At 35.9% G+C, this 25,711-nt stretch overlaps 1 protein-coding gene across 1 annotated transcript in view; it reads right to left on the reverse strand.

Moving 5' to 3' along the window:
* The window catches only part of MDGA2 (MAM domain containing glycosylphosphatidylinositol anchor 2), a 560,321-nt gene that overhangs the window by 34,897 nt on the left and 499,713 nt on the right, over positions 1 to 25,711 (reverse strand). The window contains exons 11-14 of the mRNA XM_004387883.3: positions 20,534 to 20,711; positions 18,684 to 18,704; positions 10,289 to 10,444; positions 9,637 to 9,795 (exon numbers count right to left, since the gene is read on the reverse strand). Of these exons, the coding sequence (XP_004387940.1) occupies positions 9,637 to 9,795; positions 10,289 to 10,444; positions 18,684 to 18,704; positions 20,534 to 20,711 (514 nt within the window). The remainder of the gene's footprint in view (positions 1 to 9,636; positions 9,796 to 10,288; positions 10,445 to 18,683; positions 18,705 to 20,533; positions 20,712 to 25,711) is intronic.

A 25,711-nucleotide genomic window follows, 5' to 3' on the forward strand; every position in this document is an offset into this window, starting at 1 on the left:
TTTTTTTTTTAATGAGATTTTATGTTTTTCTTCTTTAGTTTGATGAGTAGGTTTGTTAACTTTGTTTGAAATTTACCCTTATCTTCCTAGGTTTGAACCAGTCTATTACTTGGTATCACCTTGCCTTCCTCTCCATTAGAAAGTTCCATACCTACACCATTTACTCCCTCTTTTATTGTTCTGATGTTGTTGTCATTTACAGATTAACCGCTCTGGTACCGTTGCATTTCTTTTGGTTTTGTATAGTCCTTGAGAGTTCATGTCCTAGGTTGGTATCTGGTTGGTACAATCTTGCGTCTTAGATTCAGGCTGTCGTCTAATGTTGTTCGTTCTCAGACCAAAGGACTCCCTTTAATAATTCTTTTAAGTTTGGTTTGGTTTTTCCATAGTCCCTTAATTTCTGTTTATCTGGAAATACCCTAATTTCAACATTGTATTTGAATGAGAGTTTTGCAGGATATATTATTCTTGGCTGACAATTTTTTTCTTTCAAGCTTTTATAAATGTCATCCCATTGCCTTCTTGCCTGCATGGTTTCTGCTGAATAATCCGAGCTTAATCTTATTGTTTCTCCTCTGTATGTGACTTTTTGTTTTTCTTGAGCTGGTCTCAGGATTCTTCATTTGTCTTTGATTTTTAGCGAGTGTGATTATGATATGTCTTGGTGATTTTCTTTTGGGGTCTGTCCTATATGGGGTTTGTTGAGCTTCCTAGATTGTCAGCTTTTTATCTTTCATGATATTGGGGAAGTTTTCTGTCAGCAATTCTTCAATGATCCTCTGTGTGTTTTCTGTTTTCTCCCCCTGTTCTAGAACTCCGATCACTCACAAAGTTTTGCTTTTGATTCTATCCCACATAATTCTCAGGGTTTCTTCATTTTTCTTCTTTTTTTTTTTCTTCATATTTTTCCTCAGACAGAGTTGTATCCAAGTGTTTATCTTCAGTTTTACTGATCCTGTCTTCCATCATTTCAAACCTTCTCCTAAGCCCTTCTATGACACTGTCCATTTCTGAAATCTTGTTGTTTATCTTTTGGATTTCTAATTCTTGTCATTGTATAATTTCTAGTTGTGAATTTATTTTGGCATTTTGTTCCTGTATTATTTTCCTGAATTCTTCCATTTTTTTGTCTGTATTTTCCATGAATTTGTCTGCCTTTTCCATGAATTTATCTATTTTTTCCTTATTTTTGTCTGCTTTTTGCTTCAACTCTTGGACAGCGCTGAATATTAGAGATTCGAATTCTCTATCCGGTAGTTCTAGTGCCTTTTCTTCTACTGGAAAATCATCTGGTGTTTTATTTTGAACACCTACTGGGACCAACCTGTCCTATTTTTTTATATGTTTTGATGTTGTCTGCTGTCTTCGGTACATTCAGTAGTTAATTGCTTCATTTATTGATTGTAGATTTGTTCATTTTGTCCTGCTTTTTTGTTTTCTTTGGTTATGTCTGAGCAGGCGGGGTGTGCGTTTTGTTGTTTTCTCATCTGTGGGCACAGTACTTTTCACCTCCTTGTCCAATGGGCAGGGTCAGTCACTCAGGTATGGTACAGCAGGGCCGGTCCAGCTGAAGGGGAGGGGCTGGGATTGGTTGTTTGTGGCATATACTAAGGCCGACAGGGCAGGCTGGGAATAAGGGCAGGGCAGGTTCCAGTAGGCCATCCCTGTGCTGCTCACAGGTGTGATGTTCAATGCATGGTGCTGTTAGACAAGAAGAAGGTAGGAGACTGTGATGTGTGGAGCCAAGATGGGTATGGGAAAAATGAGAGAGAGAGCAGAGAGAAACAGGAGCCAAAAACAAACAAAAAATAAACAGTGCTAAGGAAGTTTGCCGGTGGAGTGGAGAGATTAGAAAATGAGAAATGGAGAAAAACAAAAAGAAAAAAAACAAACTAGATAATAAAAAGAAAACAAAGCCCCCAGGGATGTCACCGGTGTGACTGTGAAGACCAGGGAAGGGGCTCCCAGGCTGAGAAGTACAGCCTTACAAGAAGGGGTAGAAATGTCACACAGCACCAAGTATTCAGGAGACAGGAAAAGAAGGTAAGTATAGAGAGATGAGAAACTGAGAAATGAAGAAAGACAAAAAGGAAAAAAGAAAACCAAAAAAGAGAAATGCCCCCAGGGATTCCACAAGTGCAGCTGCACAGACTGGGAAAGTGGCTCCCAAGCTGTGCAGTACAGCCCGACTAGAAGAGCCTCCAAAGTCACAAAAAGAAAAAGAAAACAAAGAAACAAAACAAAGCAGAATAAAACAAAACAAAACAAACAAACAAATAAAAGCCCTGGGATCCCACCAGCATGGTGGCACAGGCCAGGGAAGCAGTTCTCCAGTTGAGCAGTACCTCACAGCCTCTCAAGAAGAAGCAAAGATGGCACACAGAGCCAGGTGTTTGAGAGAAAGGAGGGGGAGGTAGTGAGATGCATGGAAGAAAATAAAAGAAGTATCCAAAAGCAACACTGGCAACAAATGGCACTCAGTGAGCCTGGGGAGGGGGGATTCCTGGAGCCCCCAGCTGGGGCGCAAAAGGTGGGGGCACTGGAGGCAGCGGGGGTCGGCTTTCCTTGGTGGTCACGTCTCCTCAAATCAGTGTGGGTGGGGAGAATCCAAGTGGCACAGGGCCGAAGCCAGGGCCTCCTGGCCAAGAGACTGTGGCCGGTAAGAAGCAGAGGAGGCCAAGCAGGGGGAAGAAGGGTGAGGGATGGGAAAGCGTATATTGCTGTTTACTGGTTGTTCTGTCTCCTGCTGGGAGCTCCATGAAGCTATTTTCCCGTACTCCCTGTCTGCTGAGTGGGTGGGGCAAATCCAAGCGGCATGGACCCTGCACTTCCCGGCTGGCCAAAAGACCAAAGCAAGCTATGATGCGGCAGAGGTTGAGCAGGGGGAGAATGATGGGGGCCAGCAAAATGAATATTGCTGGTTACCAGGTGCTCTGTCTCCTGCTGGGAGCTCCGTGAAGCTGCTTTCCTGAACTCCTTGTCTGCCAATGTCTGACAGGAGTCCAAAATGGTGAATCTGTGCTGTGTTAGCTGATAGGGGACCTCCGAATACATTTCTTCTCGCTTTCTGTTCTCTTTCAGTTTCTTATTCCATTCAGTGCTTGGTTGAGTTCTTTATCTCTTCATTTAACACTTAGAGTTCCAAAACTGATGTTTCTTTCTGTTTTACTTAGTTTTTCAGGTCTTTGCTGTGAAGGGACTGCATGGTGCTTCTGTCTATAGTGCCATGTCGGCTCTGCCCTCATATAAAAATGTTTAATCACCATTTAATTTTTTTAAAATTTAACTGTTTATCTCTTACTAAAGGAATTAAATCCTTTCTCTTACTAAAGGGTACCTGAGATATCTAATTAAGAAAAGCTAAAAGGGAGGTTAATTCTAGATTTTCTAAATTCTATTTCTACATTAAGTAAGATCATCATAAGCTGACATATCTAGACCACAATATTTCAACTCAAGATGTAGACTTTATTCTCTCAGATATTTTGATGTGTCGATATATATAATTTTCATTTGAACAAGTTTTGCATATTTTTTAAAGTACTCATTGAAGATCTTGCCCATTATAATACACTAGATTACTTTTATACATTTCTCCATGAATTGCTAAGAAACAGGTGCCTCTTGCTTTCCTTATGCTTTAGCTGCCAGAGCAGTTAGACACAAATTCAGGTTACACTTCAATAATTAACATAGAACTTCTGAATTTTATTTTTCTCCCAGTCTGTAAGGTCTTGGTGAAACTAACTTCCATTTCCAATTTAAACTCCATACTATCAATTCCCTTGTTTTGTTATTCTTCTAGTAGTTAAAAATCTACCTGGTTTGGATCATTTTTTAATCTATTGAGCAATTGTTGTCCCAGAGGTTCAAATATAAATAAATCATGGTTAATGTGCTCAAAGAACTTAAAATCTAGCAAAGATCAGTGAGACAAACACTATGATATCGATATGCATCAGGCGCTCTGAGGAAAAAAGGAGCAGGAAGACTGGGGATGAATTTCTGGAGATGTCCTTGAGCTGAATTTTGAAAGAAGAATAGAAGTTACATGGATGATCAAATGGGGAAAAAAGGTACTTATTCTTTCATACAATTAAAAAAAAAATTCATGTAATAAATATTTATATTAGCAAGGTATTGTTTCTGCCCTCTCCAAGCAATACAGTTCAGCAGGACAAAGGGCAGAGCATGTAAAGAGGCCTCAGATGCAATACAGCTTGATTTGGAGAGCTCCAAGTATAGCCGGAACAGACTATAGAGCTACCCAAAACAGAAGTCAGAGGGGGCATATATCCTTGAGGTTCTTACGTTACTGGTTTTAAAGAATGATTTTTAACCTGGAAAATACCGGCAAAGTGGCAGCAAGTAGACTATTTAGAAGGCTAATATAGTACCGTATGCAAGAAGTGAGGGAACTCAAACTCAGCAGTATATTCTAAAATGCATTTCAGAACTCTGAGGATTGGTGTCCTGATTTATAACCTCTCTAACCATCTCGATATTCCTAGTCAATTTCTGCTCTCATTCACCACTCTCCTAAAGCTATCTACTCTTTGAACATGCATCTTCTGTTTCTATTTCACAGAGAAAATAGAGGCTGTTAGGAAAGGAACTCTTGCATCTTCTTGGGGTTCTGCCATCTAGGAGTGTATCAGAAGCCATATTCCTACTTGATTCTTTTCTTCCCACTGCAGTGGAAGTGGCTTTAGTTCCCCTCCCCAGGCTAATTCCCTTACTAGAGCTCTGAATTCCTATCTCTTCGTGAAACTTGCTTCCCTCTGTTTTATGTGTCTCTTAACTTATCCTTTCAATTAACTATTTCTCCTCTTATAAAGGCCCTCCCACAGCCTCATCTATCGATATTATCACGTCTTTATCCTCAAGATTCACAAAAGAGAAGACTTCATTAATTAACCGCTTTTCCTTGCCACCCATTTGATCTAAATTGAAATTAGTTTTTCAGATCCACAATTTTATTGGACCATTATTATCAAGTTCAATGAATGTATTCATAAGTACCTTTTGTGATTTTATCTCTGATTTCCTGGTATCATATGATGCTTATATCTCACATTCTTATTTTAATAAATAAATGCAGTATATATCTTATCAGTTTTTAATAAGCTTTTATCATATGCAGTGACCTCATATGAGGTTCAATTTCTTTGCAAGGAAGTTAAATACTCAACCAATTCATCAGAAATTGAAGGGACTACTAGAAGCTACAGGAATTTTGAAAGGATCTTATATTATTGTTAGTAGCCAGCTCTTTTATCATGTACACATAAATCAATAGTTATTTTAAGGCTAATACACTGCAGCTTTCATTTGGAAGTACGTTTTTTTCTTCAGTCAATTTTGACAAATATTTTAACTAACAAGAAATTATACAAGTGTGTCAGTCAAGTTCTAAGATGCCTCCCAATAACATCTTCCTCTTAACATTAATACTGTTGTTGTTACCTGCACAACAGAATGAAACACTGCCCCGTCCTGTGTGATCCCCATGATTGGCTGCAAATTGGACCATTGCAATCCATGGGGTTCCACTGGCTGATTTTTGGAAGAAGATTGCCAGACCTTTCTTCCTAGTCCATCTTAGTCTGGAAGCTCCACTGAAACCTATTCAGCATCATAGCAACATCCAAGCTTCCACTGACAGATGGGTGGTGACTGCACATGAGATGCATTGGCCACGAATCATACTTGGGACTCCCACTTGGAAGGTGAGAATTCTACCACTGAACTACCACCGCCCTGATCCTAACATTATTACTCTTCTGTAAGTCTCACCCCTGGAGTGTAGCCTGGAATTATCAATTCATTTCTAACAAATAGAAACGAGCATAAATTGTGGGATGTCACTTCAGAGATTAGGTTTTATATATATATATATATATATGAAAGAGATGAGGTTATATATATATATATATGTCTTGGCTGTGCTTTCTTGCTCAAGGATTGCTTGCTCTAGGTGAGACCTGCTGCTAAGTCATGAGGCAGCACTGTGGAGAGGTCAATATGGTGAGGTCTCCATCCAACAGCCAGCAAGAAACTGAGATTCTTAGTCCAGCAACCTGTGAGGGACTGACATCTGCCAAAAAACATGTATATGAGCTTAGAAGTTTATCCTCCCCCAGTTGTCTGCAAATTAAACTGTAAACTCAGCTGACAGCTTGACTGTACCCTCATGAGAAACCTTGAGCCACAGCCACCCAGAAAAGTCACATCCATATTCTTGACCCAAAAAAAACTGTGAGATAATAACTGTTGTTGTTTTAAGTCATTAGATTTTGGGGAGTTTTGTTACACAACAATAGATAACTAGTAAAACAAGTTTGACTTTATTTCAAAGAGAAATCTCATTTCTTAGATTGATGATAGTTAATCACCCATTTTCTATTATTAAACAATTATAACTTCCTCAATGAAATACTGTCTTTAGTCACAGTTAAAACGACAAGAATTATTCACAGCTACCTATTAAGTACTAACTGCAATTATTTTATAGTCTCTTAGAAATCCAAGGTAAGTCATTTTTTTTAATCTGGACTTACAAAAAAATGAATTAAACACATAAAGCAGTGTGTAAAACCTGTGACTATAAATGCCACCCAGGTTTACAGATAAATGAGGGTCTGAGAATAGTATATGCAAAGAGAGAAGATTGTAGTCAAAGATATAATGAAGCAGCTCATCTAGTCTTAACTGATTACTCAATATCTGGTGCAGATATTTTTGCCCCAATTTTAGTAAGCAGCATTACTGCTCCCTGCTGAGAGGGACCCAAGTGACAGTCCTAATACCCAACTTCAAACTTTCAACCATCTGGTAAAGCATAGAAATGAATGCCTTGATAGCACAGGGACCAAGTGGTAAATATGTCCCATGAAATAGAGGGCTATCCTCCCCATCTCCATCCCCAAATCACCATAATAAAAGTAGTACAAAGTCAACTGGAAATCCCTTGAATATAAAAAGGATAAGAATAAAAAATGTGCAGTCAAAAGTACATTAAAGTTATTTTGCAACTCGACATAAATGTGTAGAAATTTTGAGACAGAGCCAGTCTCATATATAAGTAAAAGCATATTTCACTCCTTAAAGTAAATCATAATATGATCTTGGCATTGTTTATTTAAAAATGAATTAAAAATATTCCAGGGCCAATATAAATCTGAAGAGGAAAATAAAGTCTATGAGATATGTTCAACAGAAATTAAGTAACATACATATATATATATATATATATATGTACATATATATGATCAACTAAAGGGAGGAATTAGAGATGAGCTAATCCTACTTTTGTAATAAGATAGTACAGCCAGAATGCTCCTTAGAAGCAAGGATGCCAAGACTTCATCTCACATACTTTGGACATGTTATCAGGAGGGACAAGTCCCTGGAGAAGGACATCATGCTTGGTAAAGTAGAGAGTCTGTGAAAAAGAAGACCTTCAACGAGATGGATTGACACAGTGTCTGCAACAATGGGCTCAAACATAGCGATGATTGGAAGGATGGTGCAGGACTCAGCTGTGTTTGTATTATATGTTCAGTACAGAAGTGTTTTTTATTAGTTTATGTCATTTAATACCATTTTAAGTGTCCACATTTAATTCCTCATAACCAGGTCCTTACTCCTTCCTGTGCCCATTACTGCCTTTTGGAAACATCCTCCTGCATCCTCAAGCAAAATGGTTTCCTTTGTTCTGAAGCACTGTCTTTTTCCTCACCTGGATACAGATCCACATCCCTTCTTGTCCTAGCTCTGTGGGGCTAGATATGTTTCACTATTCAGAATTTTGTCTTATTTTGAAAAGGTAGTATAGTGAATAAATTGTATATTATGTGATATCTCTTGGAAAGATCTGGAGCAGACTCCTATAACTAAACATATAAATATTTTTGCTGCAAGGGATATAAATGCTCATATTAAGTAGGATAAATAAAGACTATGAATTAGCTTATGTCAGTTCAGGTCATGTATTGCTGACAAATGTAGATCAGGCCAGCATGTACTGCCAAATGGTTAAAATTGCAACAACAACAACACAACAATAAACAAAACAAACAAACTCCTTATGTTCACAGATTTTTTTTTTTTCTTTTTTAATTTGGAATTACACTGAAAGAATTGTGGGCTACATGACCTCCCCTACCCCCGAGTTCTGCTAGGTCCACTCTCAGTGTTAATTGGTATTCTATCTGGCACAGTTGTATGTTTACTCAATGAGTCTTTGTTACAGCATAAGATCTCTAAGGGCAGGGAGTGAGTTTTCATGTTTGTATCCTCTTCAGGACCTAGGACAATTCTTAAATTCTACTTGGTGTGTTTGACACTGTAAAACAAGAAAAAAAATCACACCAATATTTAGAATGCGTGGATGGGTACTAAGAATTTTCCCTCTCAAATATGACAATAATATTTTTAATCATCATTTATATGCACTGTGTCATCATTCAAGTAACTTTCTTTGGAAAGAAATAGCCTAAATTATATTGGTGTTAATTGCACAAGGACTGTCTCACAAAGAATGTAACTCATCTGTCTGAGTTAGGATCCCAGTGAGGGTAGCTAAAGCTCTAAAAACTTCAAATTCTAATCTAGATTTGGAATATTAGAAAAGAACTGTAGGAAGATTCTTAAAATCTTATTTTGCAGTGTGTAAGTAAATTGTTTAAAAAGTCAACAATGCCATTCTATGACTAAAATTGTTTTCATGCTGTGTGTTTGTGAACCTTTTACTTCTTTTTAAAAATTTTGTTTATTTTTATTTATGTTTTTGTTGTTATGGAGAATGCACACAGAAAAACATAACCAATTCAATAGTTTTTACATGTACAATTCAGTTACACTTATTACATTCTTTGACTTGTGTAACCATTTTCACCCTCCTTTTCTGAGTTGTTCCTCCACCATTAACATAAAGTCACTGCCCTCTAAAGTTCCTATCTAATCTTTCTAGTTGCTGTTGTCAATTTGATCCCACATAGATAGTTCTTAAAAGAGCACAATGCTCAAGGCAGATATTTTTTTGGTTCCTTGGATTAGGGGTTTAAGGTCATGGTTTCATGGGACATCCTAGTGAACTGGCCTAATAACATGTCTAGTGCTGCTGTTCTGACTCTAGTTTGTTGTGCAGTGCCTGATATCTTAAAGCCTGCAAGCAGCCATTCAATGCACAACAAATGGTCTCTATTTGCCTAAAGCAACAGACAAAGAAGGAGAGTCAGGAATAGGTGGAGGATATAGAATGTGCAGCTAATTGCCTCCATGAACAACTGTCACATGTGCCATGAGACAAGAAGAACTGGATGTTGCCCAGCTACCATTACTTACATTTTGATCAAGGATTCTATTGAGAAATCCTGATCAAAAGGGGGAAACTGTAGAACAGAAATTCAAATTTTTATGAACTGCAGACTTTGTAGAGGCTTGAACGCTAGATAAACCCCTGAAACTATTGCCCTGAGATAATCTTTAGACCTTAAACCAAAAATATCTCCTGAAGCCTTCTTAAAACCAAACAATAGTTTAACTTAACTAGTAAAAAATGTCTGCCTTGAACCTTTTTCTTCTTAATTATGATTTCCTTTTGAAGGAACATAGTAATTCTTGCCATCTTACCTATATGTTGTCCATACATGTGATAAAAGAAGCTGAAACAGTATGCAGTGTTCGTGGGTCCATAAGGGTTTTTGGGAGCTATGCTGAAAATAGGGCTGAGAAGTCGAGCCTTTTCACCTTCCAACCTGGGTCGAGATGTCTCAATGTACATATAAAAACCTTAAAAAAAGAAAATTAAGTATTTAAATACAATTGTTAGGTAACATTAAATTTTAAATCATTGAGAAGTTTTAGAGTTTTCATAGGAGGTAAGGACTAATACAGGGATTTGCACTTCATTTATATAATGTGTATTTGCATACATAATTAATGGTAGCTTTAATATAATAATTTAAAGAAATGACTTACATAATTACAGATATAGTTATTATAATATAAAAATAAATTTGTGATAAAATTGAAAATTTAGTCTTGAATTACCCAAAAATATATTTTTAATTTTTCAACTATATAGGTCAAGTAGTTTTAAGAGAAAATATTTACAAACTTTGAAAATACCTAAATTATTGATACCGTGTATAAAATTTAATGCTTTTCCCCACAATCTTAAAACCATAACTAAATACTCTCACATATTTCATATTAACAGCATTTTATAAAGTTCAAGGCTAGGGTATGATTGCTATGAACACAACACTTCATAACCACATACCTTCTTTGGAGCCACTAGGATCAGCATTTGGACCTGTGTTAGGAGTATATTTTGTATTTCTTGTTGCAGTACTTTGTTTTGTCCAGTCAAAATTATCCGTATCATCTTGTGTGAATAAACAAATGTTACCATCTTCAAATCCACAGTGAAATTCTCCTGTTAACAAATTAATGTAAACATTGCAACACTCATCTAACAAAAAATTAAAGCAGTAATAATGGAAGGTCACCATAATGACAAAAGAACAATAAAAATGTACAAGGTTAACACTAACATAAACCTATTCCAAACTGAATGAAAAAGAGTAATTGTGATACGTAAATCCATTTCTTACTGAATAATGACCACCTCAATCATTTTCCCTGAAATATCCAGATAAATGAAATTAAATAGACTAATTAGTGTTTGAATTATAGCTGAAGAACTTTCACAACTTTCATTTTGGACGTACAGAAACAACTGTAACAAAACTGTCAATTGAAAATGATCTTTATTAATTTATGTGACAACATTTTAAAGATGTATACCTTGAATTTATAATTTTTTTTACACCATGTCTGGAAGTGCTTTCATGTATATCCATTTGCACAAATGGCAGTTTGCACGGAGTGAGATAATAGAAAATTATTTTTAAATCATCATTGATAATTTATTTGAATATGAGATTGCCACATGCTTGAAATTCGCTTGAAATGAAGTAATGAAGAGACTTTATATAAGGACCCAAGGAAGGACTAGGTTTTCTTAGATGACTGCTACATCATGAGTTGAGACTCAACACAAGTTCAGAGCGAGCTTTCTTCAACGTCCCTAAAATTTGGGTGGTTGCTATGTTTCCAGATAGCGAAGGGTTTTCTTACTGGGACCCACCTTACCTGAAAAACTGAGTAAATAAAAGAGTTGATAACATTCACAACACCAAAAATTGAACAGTGTGTGTCCTTGAGAAAAATTAAACATAATTTATGTCAACGAACCTCATAAGAACTCTTTGAAATCACTGTAATCCTTAATTATGAGGCTCACAGAGGAGAAAACTGTGGCTAAGATCAGCTAATAAATGGGGAAGTCAAAATTGAATTCAGATTAGCCAGAATTAATAGCATAAATAAACAAAGAACAGAGATTCCCATCTGACCACCAGCCCTCTCCCTAATTAGTTACTTATTCACAATTATTGGCAATCGGGGGTTTGGGATTGGGATCATGTCCCTGCATTAACTGGAAACTACTGGCACTTAGAAATAAAAGGAAAACAAAAGGCTTTACCTTTTAAATTTAAGAAATGTTTCGTTTTGTTTTTGTTTTCAGATTAAAGAGTTGCTGCCTCTCTTTGTGTTTATTTATATTCCACATTCTGGAGAGATAGGGTTGCAGGGAATATAAATTTTCAAGGGATTCTAAGTCAGTAAATTTATGGATAAAAAATATTGCATGTAAAAGGTTTATTAGGTGCACATTTATGCCATCTATCTTGTAATAAATAAGCCCATGCTATCAATAAATAAGACCTCTTGATGCTATCAATTGAAGATATAACTTTGGTGACACCAGTGTGGTTATACGCAAGCACGTATACTCTAATGTCTTTTAGGCATAATATGAGATCCCTTTGATTGCTACTTTGAGGTTATGACAATCTCCTAAGGGCAATGTTTGATTTAAAATGTTTCCAGTTCTTTAATTATGTGTCATATATACATAAATAAGATACAAAAGGTCAAATTGAAAGATTGAAGATTTCAGTGTATAGATCTGCTATCAAATCTTATTTCTTGTATGCAGTTAAATGTTGTGCGTAATAAACTTTTATAACACCAATTAATTTTTTTTATAATTTAGTATACTTATTTTAAAAAAGAGGAAAAAAATTGTCACCAAAAATGAACAAAGCATTTTTGAAACCTGAATATATAAGTCTCTCAAAGTAAAATTAAGCAACTATACAGCTTATAAAAACCTAAAAAAGGTTAGTGCCTAAAAGTTTTCAATATTTAAGTTATTTTATATATGACAGATAAATTGTTTGCCATATATTTAAAGGTGATGAGACTACAATTATTCAAATCAAGACAAAGAAACAGCAATCTGAATAGTTCTTCATTACTTGGACATACATCTTTATTATTATAGTACTTTACATGAAGGTTTACAGAACAAATTAGCTTTTGACTAAATAGTTAGTACACATATTGTTTTATGACATTGGTTAACAACCTGATGACATGTCAATACTCTCCCTTCTCAACATTGGGTTCCCTATTACCAGCTTTCCTCTTCCCTCCTGCCTTCTAGTCCTTGCCCCTGGGCTGCTGTGCCCCTTTAGTCTCGTTTTGTCCTATGGGCCTGTATAATCTTTGGATAAAAGGTGAACCTCAGGAGTGACTTCATTACTGAGCTAAAAGGGTGTCCAGGGGCCATTCTCTTGGGGTTTCTTCAGTCTCTGTCAGGCCAGTAAGTCTGGTCTTTTTTTGAGTGAGAATTTTATTCTAAATTTTTCTCCAACTCTGTCCAGCACCTCTGTTGTGATCCCTGTCAGAGCAGTCAGTGGTGGTAGCCAGGCTTCATCTAGTTGTACTGGACTCAGTCTGGTAGAGGCCGTGGTAGATATGGTCTATTAGTTCTTTGGACTTATTTTTCCCTTGTGTCTTCAGTTTTCTTCATTTTCCCTTGCTCCTGAAGGGATGAGACCAGTGGAGTATCTTAGATGGCTGCTCATAGGCTTTTAAGACCCCAGACAGTACTCACCGAAGTAGAATGTACAACATTTTCTTTACAAACTATGTTATGGCAATTGAACTACATGTTCCCTGAGACCATGGTCCCTACAGCCCTCAGCCCAATAATTCAGTCTCTCAGGGAGTTTTGATTTGTCCATGGAGCTTCCATGACTGTACCCCGAACAAGTTGTGCTGGCTTCCCCAATATTGTGCACTGTCTTACACTTCACCAAAGTTACCACATATCTATTGTCTATTTAATGTTTTTCCATCCCCACCCCTCCCCTCCCTGGTAACCATCAAAGATTCTTTCTTTTTGCGTGTAAACATTTTGTGATTTTTTTATAGTAATGGTCTCATACAATATGTGATTGACTTCTTTCACTCAGCACAATGCCCTCCAGATTCATCCATGTTATGAGATGCTTCACAGATTCATCATTGTACTTTATCATTGTGTAGTACACCATTGTGTTATGTACCATAGTTTGTTTACCCATTCAGATGTTGATGGGCATCTAGGTTGTTTCCATCATTTTTGCTATTGTGAACAATGCTGCAGTGAACATGGGTGTGCATATGTCTATTTATGTAACTGCTCTTATTTCTCTAGGATATATTCTTGGGAATGGGATTGCTAGATCATATGGTATTTCTATTTCTAGCTTTCTAAGGAAATTCCATATAGTTTTCCAAAATGGTTTTACCATTTTGCATTCCCACCAGCAATGCATAAGAATTCCAATCTCCCTGCAGCCTCTACAACATGTGTTATTTCCTGTTTTTTTGATTCATGCCAGTAATGCCGGGGTGAGATGGTATCTCATTGTGGTTTTGATTTACATTTCTCTAAAGGCTAATGATCGCGAGCATTTCCTCATGTGTCTGTTAGCTGCTTGAATGTCTTCTTTGGTGAAGTGTCTGTTCATTTCCTTTGCACATTTTTAAATTGGATTATTTGTCTTTTTGTCATAGAGGTGTTGGATTTTCCTGTAGATTTTAGAGATTAGACCTTTGTCGATTTGAAATAGTCAAAAAATTTTTCCCAGTCTGTAGGTTCTCTTTTTGCTCTTTTGGTGAAGTCTTTTGATGAGCATAAGTGTTTAATTTTTAGAAGGTCCCAGTTATCTAGCTTATCTTCTGTAGTTTGTATGTTAACGGTTATGGTTTGTACCCTGTTAATGCTGTGTTAGGGCCTCTAGTGATGATCCTATTTTTCTTATATGATCTTTATAGTTTTTGGTTTTATATTTAGCTCTTTGATCCTTTTTGAATTAGTCTTTGTGTAGGATGTGAGGTATGGGTCCTGTTTCATTTTTTTGCAGATGGACATCCAGTTTTTCCAGCACTATTTGTTAAAAAGACTGTCTTTTCCCATTTGATGGACTTCGGCCTTTGTCAAAGATCAGGTGACCATAGGTGGATGGATTTACACCTGGGTTCTCAATTCTGTTCCATTGGTGAATGTTTCTCTTCTTGTACCAGCACTAGGCTGTTTTGACTACCAGAGCTGTACAGTAGGTTCTGAGGTCAGGTAGTGCCAGTCCTCCTACTTTAGTCTTCTTTTTCAATAGTGCTTTACTTCTCCGGGGCCTCTTCTCTTTCTGTATAAAGTTAATGATCGATTTTTCCATCTCTTTAAAGAATGTTTTTGGTATTTGGATCAGGATTGCATTGTATTTGTAGATTGCTTTGGGTAGAATTGTCATTTTCACAATATTGAGTCTACCTATCCATGAGCATGGTATGTTTTTCCATTTATGTAGGTCTCTGTTGGTTTCTTGAAGTAGTGTTTTCTTGTTTTCTTTGTATAGGTCTTTTACATCCCTGGTCAGATTTATTCCTAATTGTTTTATTTTTTTAAAGACTTTTGTAAATGGTATTGTTTTCCTGATTTTCTTTTCATTGTTCTCTTTATTGGTGTATAGGAATCCAGTGGATTTTTGTACATTTATCTTGTATCTTGGTACTGTGCTGAATCTTTCTATCAGTTCCAGTAGTTTTCTAGTGGAGTCTTTTGGGTTTTCTATATATCATCTACAAATAGGGACAGTTTTACTTCTGCATTACCAAATGGGATGCTCTTTATTTCTTTTTCTTGCCTTATTCCTCTAGCTAGGACTTCCAATACAATGTTAAATAGGAGTGGTGATAAAAGACATCCTTGTCTTGTTCCTGTTTTCAAGGGGAATGTTTTCAGCCTCTTTCCACTAAGAATGATGTTGGCCGTTGGTTTTGTAGAGATGCCATTTATTATGTTGAGGAGTTTCCCTTCTATAACTATTTTATTGAGAGTTTTTTTCAGGACTGGGTGTTGGACTTTGTCGAATGCCTTTTCTGCGTCAATTGAGACAATCATGTGATTCTTTTCTTTCCTTTTATTTATGTGGTGTATTATGTTAATTGATTTTCTAATGTTGAACCATCCTTGAGTACCTGGTATGAACCCTGCTTGGTCACGGTGTATTATTTTTTTGATATGATGCTGAATTTTATTGAGAATTTTTACATCCATATTTATGAGAGATATGGGTCTTTAATTTTCTTTTTTTGTGGTGTCTTTGCCTGGTTTTGGTATTAGAGTTATGCTCCCTTTTTAGAACAAATTCAAAGTGTTGCCTCCTTTTGTATGTCTTGAAAAATTTGCGTAGTACTGGTGTAAGCTCTTCTCTAAATGTTTGGTAAGGGACATACATCTTTACAGTGAAGAAACTTAATACTGGAAACATTTTATGAAAAGTTGGCAAAACAAACTTAACAAAATTAAGGACCGTGATAATTTTATGATTATCTTGTCACTTTATATGGGACAATTATAAACATTTTTAAAGAAATGTATTCATAAAAAAGCTTACTGGAATGAAGAATATTTTGATAGATTATGAAAATGCACTCATCTATATAAAGTTATCAAAAGTCAATGTAATATTAAATACTAAAATATCTCATAAAGTAGAAAAGTAACAACTTCCTGGATTTTCATAAAAATATGGAATGGAAGATTGAGTTGGTCTTGAATTTTTCACTAGTTTTCTAAAATACAGAATGATTTTGGCTGAGTTTTGGGACTCCATAGAAATAAATAAAAATATTTCAAATATTCTGTGTTACATGATCTCCAAAATTTTGCTTTATTTCCCTGATTCTTACCCAGTATGGGGAGGAAAGATTACAACTCAGGGCTGAACAACAATGGGTATATTGCCCAAACACCCTCTTTTGCCCACTTACTCTCTTGAATCACTGCTTAAGACAACCAGCAAAAAATCTAACCTTATATTAAAAACAAAAATACCTCTCACGGACTTATATTTTAGAGTGGGTTTGCATGGTAAATCCTCTCATTAGTTGAAAGTTGATTTTGGGAGAAAGGAAGGTTTTTACGCATGAGAATGTTTTTCAGATATATGCATATATCATCTTATAGCCTCTAATATAAAGGAAAAAATGGTTTCCAGAAGTTTCCAAAACTTAATAATCTTACGGACTGCAGAGCTTAAATAAGACCAAAACGATTATTCAAAATTTTAAATCTTCTTTACAGAACAACCCCATTGCTGAGATATTTGAAAGACACAGAACTATTTTCAATTCCGGTTCATTATTTTATTCCTTTTTATTTTCAATTAACACAGTCTAATCACATTTTTTTTTTTTTTTTTTTTTTTTGAGGTTACTATTCCTGAGGAAATAAGAGACCAGGGTATGGAAGGGATCCGGGAGAACTTCTGGTTCTTACTCAGGATTGTAGAATATAGTTCTCTTGGCAACTAACCATCTTTTTTTTTTTAGATGAAAATTTCACAATGTTTAAAAAAAATCTATAAACGATATCTTCCCATTTCAATCTGAGAAATAATACTTTTAAGTTTAATGAAGATCCAGACTGAAAAATTTCATGGGCTCATTCTTTATATAGATATTTTGGAAATAGATATGTGGGATAAATTCACTTAAAAAATGTATGTTGGTGAATCACAAATGTTACCAATATATAAAGTCTCATATAATATTTATTATCATATTAAAGATAATATATATCCCAAAATGTTCTTACAATCAATACTTTCTCATGAGGAGATGTTTCATGCAAACTATAATTTGTAATCAAGCCAACATATATTCAGAAGAACTTTAAACCTTACATTATTAAGATAATCATCTTTTCAGGGGGAAGAAATATAAAAGCATTTTCTTCATTAAAAAAATTACTCAGAATCAACAGAAGTACTTAGGATCTTTAATTATGTTTTTTCCTAATTTAGATTTTTTTTTTTTGTTTCCCGAATTGCTCAATTTGCACTTTTTTTCCAGCTTCATTAACAATATGATTATGAGGAAAGTATGTTTTTATGCAATGTGGAGAATAAACAATAAATATATTGTGACTGATTAGAATGTTACAGTAAAATGGTTTGAACAGAAAATAGGTTTGCCAAGGGCTGAGGTGAGGAGAGGAGCCCTGATGGCAAAGTGATTAGGAGCTCGGCTGTTAACCAAAAGATCTGCAGTTTGAATCCACCAGCTGCTCCTTGGAAACCTATGGGGCAACTCTAGTCTGTCCCATAGCGTCGCTATGAGTCGGAACCGATTGGAAGGCATTGGGCTACAGGAGTGAAGAGGTGTAACTACATACAGTATGGGTAGTTTGGGGTGATGGAACTCTGTAGTGGTGGCTTATATGACTGTATGAATTTGTCAACACTTCTTATAGAACTATATACAAAAAAAAGAGTAATTCTTACTGTATATGACTTAAACCTTAGCAAATAAATGACAAAAATAAAATTAAAATATTATAGCACTTAAGAAGAAAATAGGAGGTAAAGGCAGTATAACTGAGTGGAAAAAAGTGAACTTTCTATAGAAAAATATCTAAAAAAAGATAGAGGAAAAAGCTCTTTGATAGGAAATATAGCAAGAACATAAGTTACGTAGTTTGGGCTGTGCTTGATCAGTGAAGGGCCACTGCAGAAAAGGAAATAAAGCAAAATGAGAAAAAAAGACTTGGGCATTTTCTTCACTAAGGATAGGTAATGGAGAATGTGAGAAGTGGGATGGGAGTAGGGGTGCAGAGGTGGGTCTTCATTCTTGTCCTAGCCAAGAATGATACATTATTAAAAACAAAATGGAGTCAGAAAAATCACTCCTTAATTTTAATATGCAATATTATCATCAAGAGGATGGCAACTAGAATTATCTTCTTTCTCATAACAATCAGGACTGTTGTTACACAATTCGAATCTTTCAAATACCAACTTTCTAAGTAACCAGAATCTTCTACGAGTAGAGTGTAGAAATTCAAAGAATGAACAACAAAGAAATTAAGCAACAAATAACAATCATCAACCTTATAAAAGAAAAAATAATCCCACAGTTACATAACTAACAAACGTTAACTAGTTTGGGGAAATGGCTCCATATTTCCATATTTAGAAAAACTTATAAATCTCAATGATCAATATTAGATCATATGTCTTCAGACTTGTATCTTTCGAAATTTAAAAATTCACATTTAGTGATAGTATTACGGATTCTATAGTATTACAGATTCTAATCCATTATATTTTAAACTAAATAAGAACAGTTGCTAAATAGTATTTGTATATTTACACATTTTATATTTTTCTTACTCATGAAATACAGTTCCATATTTAAAGTGAAAAAATACTTACTCAAATGAGGATTTACAGGAGCTATAAGAAAAGCAAAAAGTAGAGTTAGCATGGCTTCAATGTCTTTTATAAATAAAAGTCTAATCAGTGTTTCATAGTTTCTTACTAAACTTAAGGATCTTCTCTACTGTGGCTATGGAATTATATCTGTAACCCGTTTTGTTCTAGAGGATTGAATAGTATCTACTTTAGAACTCAGCAATAACAGTCTTAAAGTACCCAAAAGATCGATGCTAAATAGTATGGGGAATTGTTCATTTTCCAAGGAATGGAGTTGCTGACCTTTTATGTCTTAATCAGTTCTAAACACAACCCAGAAATCAAAACTGAGGCTGACAGTAGGCCAATCTAAAATCTAGACATTTTAACAATAAAAGCAATTATCCAAGGGAGATGAACTTTCATTGCTTTTTTTTTTTTTCCTATTATCTATTTCTGTTAAGAATAACTTGGTACATGCGAAAATAAATCAGTCCTCATGTTATGTCACAATGTGTCATAAAACAAATAGTTATTCAATGCCACTCTGTCACTTTGTTTAATTACATTAACACGCACAGTTTTCAAATGAAAAGCAACATGTCTTGTGCTTTTGTGCACCAGCAAATGATTTGTCTCAGCAAACTAATTGTGTTCGCAATACCAGATGCCAATTGATTTCAAACTAAAGAGGAATAAATACTTTAAACTTCACTGAAACAGCAACAAAGATATATCTAATCTAAGAGACAAAATTGTATCTGTATACATCAATTAGGCATTTACTGCTATAAGAGAAATTTCCATGCTAGACGAAGGAGAGCATTATTGTAACAGGCAGTGATTCTACACTGGAGAAGTTTATGTCTATTTTGTTGTTAATTCCTAGTGTTTGCTATTAACCATTTTTATTACACTTAGACATTACTGTTAAAGTGTCATAAACAGGTAAAACACATATACATACACAAAGCATGTTCATATATAATTGTAACATTAGTACACTAACGTGTTTTAACATAATGAGTATTTTCTCAACCATTTATACTATTTCTACATACAGAGCCTAGACTATTCCTATTATGTTAGCTGTTTTTCTGATCTTGCATTCTTTATTTCAAATTATGAAATTAATAACTTTGAAGACACTATGTATTTATCAGCTTCACTACAGTACAGGAAAAATAACAACAACTCCTTTTCTTGAAAGATATCAATATATTTTAAATATGAGCAACTGAAGTGATAAATTTCTGTGTATTATCTTTCAAACAAGTATCTTTGAATTACAATTTAGTTGTAAGAAAGAAGTCACTTCTACAAGTAACCTCTGAATAGAATGAATTTTAGTTGAGCCTTCTCTTTTAATGTCCAAATTCACTACATTTAAAATAAACCTTGTAAAAATATATCATTCTAAATTCTAAATACTGGCAGTAAGATGATTTTTTCATTTTCTTTCACTTGAACTAACTTCTTATAAATGCTTTTACACCACTAAAGTATACATTGTCTAAATCTAAATTATATATAAGTAATTTTCAATTAAAATGTTTAAGATTTTAATAAGTATGGCTAAGAATATAATTTTAAAAACTTAGAACTAAATATAATATTTATTTTTCAGACCAGGAAAACTGTTGAATCATCACCTAGGTTCAATGCTAACTAAAGCATTTTTCTCTATCTCTACATTTTAATTGAATATTACAATTTATGATAACTAAGGTATTTTTTGTCACCTGGCTGATGATTTAGAAAGCCAATATACTAAATTTTATTCTGTGTCTAAACTTGGTAGATAATTGCAAACTACATGTACTAGACAGTTTAATATGCAAATTAAGATTTTTAAATAAAGGGCTACTTACCACTATATTTTATCACACGAATTGTTGAATCTCCTTCCCCAAATTTGGTGAGAGGAGTCAGTCGTACTTCATAAGCCTCTGGTTTAATTAGTTCAGTCAAGTTATATGTAATTAATTCTCCCTTTTGGATATTCCCATTTATTTTAATCTCCTGCTCCCACCAACGCTGTTGTCCAGCCTGAAATCAAAAGGATTATATAATAATGTTTCCAGCATTTCCTTTGTAGGTACTTAATGTATTATAAAGTAATGGAAAAAAAGGCATTCTGAAATTGTATTAAACAAGGAAGTACATTATATAAATATCTTTGATTAAAGTTCAAATTTCTAAAACTAGCAAACAATTTTGCAGATTTTCCATTGGTTAATTACCAAGTTATCACAGGGTAGTTTAGCTGACTAAACACATTTAGTATGTTATCCAACGTTAAATAAGTATAAGGGAGTTAAAACAATAGTCTGTGTATTGGAGGTTTAGAGAGATATAAGTTTGACTACTTCTTACTTAACATATGTATGGCATATGAGACTTGAGTATCTGCACTCTATTTATTATATTAATAAAAATATTAATTGCATACATAACAGTTGCCATGAAGTATTCTAGGAACTGAGTAAAAGCAAACAAACAAAATTAGAAGACAAAGTCTTTAATTTCTTCAGGGTAAGTCTTCAAGTCTATTAGAAAAGAGAAACACAATAAACAGAAAATAAGAATATAATTTAATATGATTTCAATCAGTCAAATGTGCAATAAAAAAATGACAAACAGATCATGAGATATAGTAGGAGGTGTGTAATAGGGACTCTTGTACTTAGGTAATCAGAGTACAACCATGTAAGAAAGTGAAATGCTGCTGGGAAGCTATACAAGACAAGGCTAGGAATTTACTAATGGATTTGATAAAATGGACATCTACAGTGACCTTGAAATAAATGAGACCGGTGTAGTAGTTAAAATGAAAGCCTGATTACAATAAGTTAAAGGAAGAATAGGTCTCACAACACAGACCCACATACAAACACATGCCCAGACAGTTTTAAAGGATCGTTATGTTTGAGAAAATAATTCAGTCTTATGTAAAATATACCAGAGAACATATAAAGAAGAAGAAAAACAAATTATCCAAGTAATTTCATTTAATATGAACAAAAATCCATCAAAGACAGTGCTAGAAAGGAAAATTACATATATACAAACTACATTCATCAATATATAAATAATTATAGTAATGTTACATCCAGTTTATCTCAGGGAGGCAAGGATGCAAGAGTAAGTTAACATTAAGAAGTACGTTACTATACAGGTAGTTCCCAAATTACAATGTATTTAAGTTATGACGAACCGCACTTATGACCACCTGTTTTTTTGTTTTTGTACATCTTATCACTAGTAATATGCTGCAGCACTTAATTTGCTGATGTTATCATTCTCAGATGTTCAGTTTTATGATTTACTGTTCAAAACACTGCTGGACTTACAGATATTGATAATAAAAGACAATTTTTTTTTTAAATGAGGTATTCGACTTATGTCAGGACTTACAACGGCACTGTCAGAATGAAACCTTGTCGTAAGTTGGGAACTACCTGTAGTTAACTGGCAAAAAAAAAAAAAATATATATATATATATATATAATATATATGCATGTTTCCACTAGGAGTAACATCAGTGGCCGTCTAGTCAATTCTGACTCATGGTGACACCACGTGTTTCAGGGCAGAACTGAGCTCCATAGGGTTTTCAATGGCTGTGATCTTTCAGAAGTAGATTTCCAGGCTTTTCTTCCACAGCACCTTGGGTGGATTTGAATCACCAACATTTTGGTTAGTAGCTGAGTGCTTAAACTTTTGCATCAAGATGGATAAAAAAATTGACACATTTTTGGCTCTTATTTATAATAAAATTCTCAACAAGATAGGGAAAAAAGGAAATTAATAATTGAAAACATGTATAACTGAACATGTGTGTGTGCGCACACGTGTAATTAAACTAATCAAGTTTGCTGGATGTAAAATAAATCCAAAAAAATCCATCACAGTTCTATAAATCAGCAAAATTGTTTAAAATAAAACACAATTTTTTAAATTGTACTTTAGATTAAGGTTGTCTCAGTCATCTAGTGCTGCTCTAACAGAAGTACCACAAGGGGAAGGTTTTAACAGAGAGAAATTTATTGTCTTCACAGTCCAGTAGGCTACAAGTCCAAATTCAGGGCATCAGCTCCAGGAAGGCTCTCTCTCTCTGTCGGCTCCGGAGAAAAGTCCTTGTGATGCCTCAGTCTTTCCTTGGTCTGGGAGTATCTCAGCACAGGAACCTCAGGTCCAAAGGATGCGCTCTGCTCCCAGCACCGCTTTCTTGGTGGTGTGAGGTTCCCATGCGTCTCTGCTCGCTTCCCTTTTTATATCTCAAAAGAGATTGCATTAAGACACTAACCTTGTCAATCTCAACACAGTGATAGAATTTATAACACGTGAGGAGATCACATATAATATCATAGTGGTAGAGTTTACAACACATAAGGAAATCACATCAGATAACACAATCATACAATACTGGGAATCATGACGTAGCCAAGTTGCTACCCACATTTTTGGGGGGACACAATTCAATCCATGACATTCCATCCTTTGGTCCCCCAAAAATCACATCCTTGCAACATGCAAAACATATTCATCTCATCATATCACAGCAAAAGTCTTAACTCCAAGTCCAAAATCCAAAAATTCCTCTTTGTCTGTGAAATCTAGAATACAAGTTATCTGCTTCCAAAGGTACAATGGCAGAACAGGCACAAGCTAGACATTTCCATTACAAATGGGAGAAATTGCAGGGAAAGAAGCAATAACAGGCACCAAGCACGTTAGCAGAACACATTACATTAGCCCTCTAGGCCTGAAAATAATCCTCTGTTTTCTGAGACAATTTACACAATAGCCTTGCCCTCCAGACTCCAGGTATTGGTCACAGTCTCCGGATTCTGAGTGGAGGCCCCTCAGCCCTGGGCTTCAGCTCTGCCTTCCAGGCCCACTGGGACGGCAACTCTGCTCCCTCGGCTTTAGGCGCACCATTCTCCTAGTCCTTCGGAGTGACAACTCCACCCTTAGAAACAGCAGAGGCCATGGCTCCACCCTTTGAAACCCTTGAGGTCATGACCATACCTTTTGAGACTGAGGCAGCTTGGCTTCTTGTGTTCCTTGCCTCTTCAGTGTCTGCTTTCTGTGGCCTCTTGGTCCTTGGGCCTCACACCCACATCTGCCCTGCTGGGGCAAGTGTTCCAAAGCTCGGTAGCTCCACTGATTAAGTGCCTAGAGGCACCCCACTCCACTAGGAAGCCTCCTGCACACAGGTACTCAGCTTCTTCGCTCTGTGGGGCAGCAAGCCTAACTCCACCGATAAGTGCCCGAAGGCACCCCACTCCGCCAGGAAGCCTCCAGTGCACAGGCACTCAGCTCTCTCTCTCTCTGGGTTGGCTCCAGTGCCATCTCGCACTGGTCTCCTGGTTCTTCTGCTGCTGGTTCTCTGTTGCTGCCGCACCTCTATCCATTCACAGTTTCAAAACTGATTCCACACTTTAGGTATATGTTAGAGCAGCACCCCACTCCTGGTACCAAATGCTGTCTTGGTCATCTAGTGCTGCTCCAACAGAAATGCCACAAGTGGATGGTTTTAACAAAGAGAGGTTTATTTTCTCACAGTCCAGTAGGCTACAAGTCCAAATTCAGTGTGTCAGCTCCGGGAAAAAGCTTTTTCTCTGTCATCTCTAGAGGAAGGTCCTTGTGATGCATCCATCTTCCTTTGGTCTGGGAGCATCTCAGCGCAGGAACCTCACACCACCAAGAAAGCAGTGCTGGCAGCAGAGTGCGTCCTTTGGACCTGAGGTTCTCTATTACCAGCTTTCCTGTCCCCTCCTGCGTTCTCGTCCTTGCCCCTGGGCTGGTGTGCCCATTTAGTTTCGTTTTGTTTTATGGGCCTGTCTAATCGTTGGCTGACGCTATGAGTCGGAATCAACTTGAGAGCAACGGGTTTTTTAATCTTTGCCTGAAGGGTGAACCTCAGGAGTGACTTCAGTACTGAGTAAAAAGTGTGTCCGGTGGCTGTACTCTCAGGGTTTCTTCAGCCTCTGTCAGACCAGTAAGTCTGGGTTTTTTTTGTTTTTTTTTTTTTTGTGAGTTAGAATTGTGTTCTATATTTTTCTCCAGCTCTGTCTGGAACCTTCTATTGTGATCCTTGTCAGAGCAGTCGGTGGTGGTAGCCAAGCAACATCTAGCCGGGCAGGACTCAGTCTGGCGTAGGCTGTGGTAGTTGTGGTTCATTAGTCTTTTGAACTAATTTTTCCTTTGTGTCTTTGATTTTCTTCATTCTCCCTTGCTCCAGAGGGGTGACACCTGTGGAGTATCTTAGATGGCCACTCACAAGCTTTTAAGACCCCACAAGCTACTCACCAAAGTAGGATGTAGAACATTTTCTTTATAAACTATGTTATGCCAATTGGCCTAGATGTTCCCGGAGACCATGGTTCCCGGCCCTCAGCCCAGTAATTCGGTCCCTCAGGATGTTTGGATGTGTCTGTGGTGCTTCCATGACCTTGCGTCAGTCAAGTTGTGCTGGCTTCCCCAGCATCATGTACTGTCTTACCTGTTACCAAAGTTACCACTTATCTATTATCTTTTTAGAAAACATACAATTTTTAATAGCAATTACAAATGTATGAATTACTTATAAACAAATATAACAAGATATGCAAAAATGTAAAGGAGAATAAATTTAAAACTCTAGTGAAAGAATTAAAGTTAGCCCTAAATATATAGAGGAATATGTTCTGTTCATAGATAAGAAGACCAAATATTAATAGATAACACATCTCCTCAAATTAATCCATAAATTCCTTAAATGTTTTGTGGAACATGACAAGTTGATTCAAAATTTACATAGAAAAGGGTTAATTTATGTAAATACTGTAAGCATGTTGTTGTTAGCTGCCATCAAGTCAATTTCAACTCATGGTGACCCCATGTGTGCAAAGTAGAACTCTTCCACAGGGTTTTCAAGACTGACCTTTCAAAAGCAGATTGCCAGGTCTGTCTTCATAGGCACCTCTGGGTGTGTTCAAACCACCAACCTTTCAGCTAGTAGTCAAGACCCTGACGCTTTGTGCCACTCAGCTGCCATTGTA

The sequence above is a fragment of the Trichechus manatus genome, unplaced genomic scaffold, assembly GCF_000243295.1.
Source record: "Trichechus manatus latirostris isolate Lorelei unplaced genomic scaffold, TriManLat1.0 scaffold00196, whole genome shotgun sequence".
NCBI classification, from domain to species: domain Eukaryota; kingdom Metazoa; phylum Chordata; class Mammalia; order Sirenia; family Trichechidae; genus Trichechus; species Trichechus manatus.